Here is a 6,983-nt window from a genome sequence, read left to right on the forward strand (position 1 = left end):
TATTAGATTGGAAAGTCCTTTGGTGATGGGCTGTTCTGAGGAGGTGCCATGGGACCTGCACAGCTGCCTCTGACTGTCCCTAGCACCCATCTTCTCAAGGAAAATATTCAGAAAATTGTACTGTTTACTTCTTCCATCTGTGTCTCTCTCACACATATATAGAAATGTTGAGCAAATCAGCTGTGATGGGCATGTGAGCTTTAATATTTCATACCGTGAATCATGCTGACTTGGAAACCTGGCATCCATCTCATTTTGTTCTAAAAATTTCAAGTGTCCCATGAATTCTGTGTGTGGTCACTTCCCTTCCTGTGGCTCATTTTCTCAAGCAGGTAAAAAAATACGTGGCTGTCTATTACTTACCAAGACACACATCTTACATTTTTGTATACATTATCTAATATTCCATTAGAAATAATTATACACATATGTAGATATCATATCATACATAATGATTCACCACCCATTTACCACAGCAGAAATGCAGTGGTCCTATGGTGATATGGTTTTCTTAATCTCTCAGTGAAGAGGCACCTTTCACAATCACAAAGAGAGAGAGATGGCTCATGAGTCTATATAGAGAGGACACTGAGTATGGAGACTTATCTGTACCCAGAAAAGAAGTGCATGATATATGTAATGATGAGAAGCATTTATATAGAGTCATAATCCTATTGTTACATAAATAGAACTTACTAAATTTAATTTCAAATAATGCTCTTTTATATTATGTTGACAGATAATTATGTAAAGTGATTTTTTAAGATTTACTGAGGACTGACAAATATAAATAAATACAACCATGGTGTACAGCATGATGATTTAATGTGGGCATACATGGTGGAATGGTTGATAGTTGAGATCATTATCGTTGCATCACCTCACAGAGTTCTCTTTGTTCTCTACTCCCTCAGCATACTGTAGGCAGACAAGTCATTCCTATTAATTACAGTCACCATATTTCACATAAGATTCCATAATTTTTTGCATCTTATCACTGATATTTTGTAGCCTTGGCTCCTTTTGATTTAACCCAAAACAAATTATAAATTGTTTGCTCTAGAAAAGTAAAGTGGTTCAGGAGTGGTAGAAATGGATGAGTAAGGCATGTCAAGTCAAAAATGTACCTATGTTTATTCTCCACAAGCCAGCTTTCTTGCTCTTCATCCTGAAATTTTCCCTCTAAACTACAGTTGAAGGGCAGGTTGTTTTCCTACAAATAACTTGTTTTGAAAAACAGAGAAGAGCAATTATGACACAGGGATTCCTTCTTGAAACAAAATATTTAATCTTTAGGGGCACCTGGGTGGCTCAGTGGGTTAAGCCTCTGCCTTCAGCTCAGGTCATGATCTCAGGGTCCTGGGATCAAGTCCCGCACCGGGCTCTCTGCTCAGCGGAGAACCTGCTTCCTCCTCTATCTCTCTCTCTACCTGCCTCTCTGCCTACTTGTGATCTCTCTCTGTGAAATAAATAAATAAAATCTTTAAAAAAATATATTTAATCTTTATTGCCACACTTCTAGATGTAGAAGTACACTTAAATAGACAGGAGTAGATAGAGGCCATGGTGTGGGACATGTGATCACTCAGAACATCGATGATGACAAGGTGGGAGTCAAGCTAGATCTCACCGGGCTGGGGAAATCCCACCCTTGATAGTTCTCCTGGGTCCTTACTGGGATCGGCTGTAGGACAGTCATACCCATGAGACCTACTTCACCCCCATCCCTGAACCAGGCTCAGCATTTTCCCCATGATGGTGGAGCTTCCCCTCACCCTCTTACATTATGTGAAGTGGTTATAAGGCCTCAGGCCCCCAAACCCAACCCCAACACTCACCTGTGTCTGGCCCCCCTCTCCCTTAAACCCCAAATGAAGGTTCAGACACCCTGTCAGTGTGCCAGGCCAGTTCTTTGCCTGCCATTCTTCCAGGGCCTGTGTCTTCCCACAGTGTCTCACAGTGACTGCCTTTTCCCTGGGCCACCATACTCTTGGAAGTCAGTCAGCACAGGGGAGGAAGGGTGTTCTGCCCTGACCCCACAAAGAGCACAGTCCATGCCCTAGAGGGTCTGTCAATTTGTTGGAATGCTCTAGGCACTCCTGACCCAGAGGGACGCTTTCATATGAACAATTATGTTTCTTTTTTTGATAATTAAAAAAAAAAAAAAGATTCCAGAGGTTCTGGTTTCATTAAATATGGATCACAAAGCATAGTCTTGATGCCATCATAAGCTTTCTTCTTGCTTTTTTTTTTCCCCCTCAGTTTTCCTGAGACATCAGAACATGAAATGGGAGATCGAGAGGAGAGCCACTCTGTGTCAGAAGCTACTTCTGGATGTAGCTAGGATTAGAGGACAAACATTCAACCTAGTAAGCTGAAATTTCTGGTTGTCTTTATTCACCCACTCACAAGCCCAACAGCATCCCATCTGAAGAAGCAGGTGCTTGGAGGAATCCTAGGAAATGAAGGCTTTCATTAAGGAAAAACTGGGTTGGACAAGGAAGTATCAGTAAGAAAAAGGATTATTTTTGACAAGGACACCTTCCTTTAGGGGAAGGACAGGTTGTCTCTTCAGACAGATTTGTATCACTAGTGCTGAACAGGAAATTCCTGATGGATTGGTTGAAAACTCCTCTCCTGGAGAGACTGAAGTATAGGTAGGTTAGGTCTGAAATTTTTGTAGAACTTAATATAAGGGACTCCATTTAGGGCCTGTTGTTTTTCTTAACACTAGCATATGTCCAAATTTATTTTAAAATGGGAAAGTATCCAGAGCAGACAGAGGTTTTTGTCCAACTTCCTCATCTACCCGTATCACTGTGTCCACCACTAGCATCAAATGACTGACAGTAATAATCAGCCTCATCCTCTGCCTGGAGTCCAGAGATGAGCAGAATCCCTGCACTGGCCGAGGCATCTTTGGATCCAGAGAAGCGGCTTGGGACCCCAGAGCCCTGGTGCTTGTTTGAGTCTGTTACATAGGTAAGGAGGTAACGAGGAGGGCTCCCTGGTTTCTGCTGGTACCAGAATATGGGGTAAATATCAACACTGATGTCACTGCTCAGGGTGCAGGTGAGTCTGGCTGTTGTTCCCAGAGATGCAGAGAGGAAGGGAGGCTGGGTCACCAAAAGCTGGGAGATGGAACCTGTAAGCACAGACACACATGAGTGATGGGGCAGAAGCCAAGGTGAATCCCCTCAAATCTCTGAGCAGAGGGGCTGGCAGAGGCTGGGCACTGAGAACTTGTCCCCAAGGCCTGTTCTTACCTGTGCAGTGAGACAGGAACATGAGGAGAACAAGAGTCCAGGCCATAGTGACACAGACTCTGGTCCCCACAGTGCAGTGGGCTGCCCCAGGCTTCCTTTTATCCTCTACCATTTGCCACAGAAGGGGCTGTCCATGCAAATGGGGTCCATCCGGTGACTGCCCAGCCCCTCTCTGAGCCCTGGTGCTGGAGCTCAGCTCACACCACACACTGAAGAGAAGAGCTGTTGGCTTCATCCCCTGGGGAGAGCCCTGGGAGGAAACACCTGCTGAGACCACCCACAGGTCCCTGCTTTGGGGATTCTACCAGGCCAGAGAGGACACAGATGCGGAGTCCTCATCCGCACAAGGCTCACTCCCCTTTCTTAGGCTCCTTTTGAGTGAATGGTTCTCACTGAGCTGCCCTGTGGGAATTGCAGGGCAGTCCCGCAGCGCCCTCTGCTGGTCAAAGGGTGCACACCTCACCAAGGACCAAACCCTTGAGAGCCCACATGGTTTCTCTAATTTTTCAGGTCCCTGTCTATTTACAAGCGGTGTTTGATTAATTGACATTGTGATTTTATAGTGGCGCCCATGGTTACTGTCCTGTTTTTCATTCTCAGAAGGAGTCCTTGTTTATGTGAGATGCAAAAATTCACCTAAATTACAATGTAAGGCACCCCAGAGAAGATATTGCAAGCATCATATCCTTCCATTGAGATGCAATTTAGAGTACTAACATACATTTTGAGTGTTCTACAGCTGTGTTCATTAAAGCAGTGGATTCCAACTCCTCTCCCATAAATGGACTTGTATTTTAATCTTTTTTCTTCAGATAATTTAATTGTCTATTTCACAAAGTAGGGGAATAAGAATGAATTTGTCTTGCTGAAGTCCAATTTATAAGTCTTTTTTTCTTTATGGGTGGTGATTTTGGTATCTTGTCTAAACATGTTTACACAAACCCTAGATCTTGAAGATTTTCTTCTGTTCTCTTCTAAAAGCTTATAGCTTTATGTTTTACAGTTAAGCCTAGGACACTTTCCATGAATTTTTTTTTAATAAGGTGAGAGGTTTAGGGGATATTCATTACCCCCTATAGCTATCCAGTTGTTCTGTGGTCATTTTCCCAAATGCCTACCCTTCCTGTAAGGAAGCAGCTTTTTCATAAATTTTTTTGCAGCTTTTTCATAATTATCCTCATATAATGGGTGGCTCAGTGGGTAAGCCACCAACTCTTGATTTCTAATCATTGGGAGCTGCTGAAACAAGCAGATCCCTACATTTCTGAAAGGCTTCACCCCAGAATAATAACCAAAGTATTTAAAGTTATGTAGGAAAAAGCATTTCAGTTTTTGGAACAAGTCAAAGTAAGCAAAGAAATGCACAAAGAAACACTCATAGATGTGGCCAGAACATGCTAAAGTAAATGCTAAACTTACTGATGTCATAACGGAGGTTGTAGTCCTCTTGTTTTCAACCAAGGGACATGGTAACTGACATGGAAAAAAGAGTAGAAGGTGCATATACCTCCTCACATGCATTATGTCATGAGAATATGAAAAAAAAAAAAAAAACAAAACCAGAAATGAATTTTTTGTTTTACAAGAACACAGAAGGGAAAGAAAAACTCATAAAAGCTGAAGGAAAATTTATTGAAGATAGAGTTCAAAAAATAGTTCAACTGGTAATGAAAGACTGTGGTGATTCAAATAAAAGATTTGTTGTTATTAATCACAAGGGAAATGACCCCTTGTCCTCAGATGCTCTTGTAAAAGAAGGAGCAGTAACCCTTCATAGAGCTAAAAGGAGAAATATGGAAAGGCTGACTCTTGTTGGCAGTGGAGTAGTTTTCATTTCTTTAATGACCTAAATCTTGATTGTTTGGACTGGTATAGGAATTGTGTATGCAGTCCTGTGTATGCAGGACTTGTATATGAACGCACCTTGGGAGAAGAGAAACCCACCTTTATTGAGAAATACAACAATCCCAGCTCTGTTGCATTATTGGTCAAAGGACCAAACAAGCACACACTCAGATCAAAGCTGCAGTGAGAGATGGATTGTAGGCTGTAAAGGATGCTATTGGTGATGGTTCTGTAGTTCCAGGTGCTGGGACAGTGAAGGTGGCAGTGGCAGAAGCCTTGGTTAAATATAAACCCAGTGTTAAGGGCAGGACCCAACTTGGAGTTCAAGCTCATGAGTCCCAAGGTTCTTGCCCAGAACTCTGGTTTTGATCTTCAGGGAACACAGTAAAGTTCAAGTAGAATCGGGTCAGTTTCTGGGTGTGGACTTGAGCCAAGGTGAGCAATGGAAACAGTGGAAGGTAACTACTGTGGAAAGAAACAGGTTCTTCATTCCCACACTGTGCTTGCCACCAACATTCTCCTTTCTGATGAGATCGTGTGAGCTGGAATGTCTTCTCCAGAAAGTTGGAGCTTCCCTTGTGTCATCTGGATCACAAAGACTCTGCAGAGTGATCCTAAGAATTGAGCTGTGAAATTTTGGTCCAAACCTCAAACGAGTTTCAAAAGAATTTGCTTCTTCCATGTGAGAAAAAAGGGGACACTGACCCTTAAATTATTAAGTCCTGAAATTATAATTATAGTACTCTTTTAACTGTATTACAGAGTACACACATTAAGCAGGTAATTTTTACCCAATGAACAGGATGTTTCACTTTAGCTTCAGGGATATAAAAGTATTGTATATACTATCCTCTCTACTATTCACTACCTGCTATCTACTATAGTATATCCTATATACTATCTACCTTTCAATGTTCCTTGAAAAATGTTCCTTGGAAAACACACCTCCATGTGTGTTAGCTGTAGGTATCATATACCTTTCTTTACCCAACTGAAGATGTGCCCCTCTCTTTCTCCTCTCTGAGAATTTTGATCATATTCATTCATTTGTTCATTCATTCTCATTTATTATCATGAATAGGTTTTTGAATTATGTCAAATGCTTTTTATATATTGTTTGATGAAATCATGGGATTTTTCTTTTTTAACCGGGTAAAACAGCAAGTTATACTGATTGATTTCTGAATAGTAAATTGGTGTTGCATCACTGCAATAAACCACTATTGGTTATTACATATACCTCTTGTTATATGTGTCTATACTGTATTATGTTTTCTAATATTTTTGTAAGAATATATGTGAATACGCTTGTTTTTTTTTTTTTTTTTTTTTTTTTTTTTTTTTTTTTTTTTTTTGTGCCAGAAGCTGTTGGCACCAGCCATGATTGAAAATTTTAGGAAGTCATTATTATAGCCAAATTCACCATTTTGATCCACAAGCAAGGAATATCTATTCATTTGTTCAAGTTCATTTCATTTCTCTTAAGATGTTTTCTCCATGCACAAGTCTTTCAATTTTTCTCAAATTTGACCTGAAGAATTTAAGAATTAGGGGCATGTGGGTGGTTCAGTGGGTTAAGCTTCTGCCTTTGGCTCAGGTCATGGTTTCAGGGTCATGGGATCCAGAAGACCCACATCGGACTCTCTGCTCAGCAGGGAGCCTGCTTCCCCCTCTCTCTGCCTGCCTCTCTGCCTATTTGTAATCTCTCTCTCTCTCTCTCCAATAAATTTATATCATTATGCATGGTATTGTTTTCCTTTTTTAAATGTTGATGGTTTGTTGCTTCTCCATAATAACCTATTTATTTCTGCATGCTGGTTATGTTACCTCAAGCCTGGGTTGAAACACTCAGACCAGAAGCACTGGTGAGCC

General features: G+C 41.1%; 1 pseudogene and 1 gene segment (V, D, J or C); one reads left to right on the top strand and one right to left on the bottom strand.

The window, feature by feature from the left end:
- Positions 1-2,801: 2,801 nt before the first annotated feature.
- LOC125082617 (probable non-functional immunoglobulin lambda variable 5-48) lies at positions 2,802-3,421 on the bottom strand. The segment is given in 2 exon segments: positions 2,802-3,145; positions 3,267-3,421. Coding segments are annotated over 2 exon segments (456 nt in total).
- A 1,003-nt stretch (positions 3,422-4,424) lies between these two features.
- On the top strand, positions 4,425-5,934 carry LOC125082612 (T-complex protein 1 subunit zeta-like; annotated as a pseudogene).
- The last annotated feature ends 1,049 nt before the right edge of the window (positions 5,935-6,983 follow it).

Source organism: Lutra lutra, chromosome 12 (assembly GCF_902655055.1).
Source record: "Lutra lutra chromosome 12, mLutLut1.2, whole genome shotgun sequence".
NCBI classification, from domain to species: domain Eukaryota; kingdom Metazoa; phylum Chordata; class Mammalia; order Carnivora; family Mustelidae; genus Lutra; species Lutra lutra.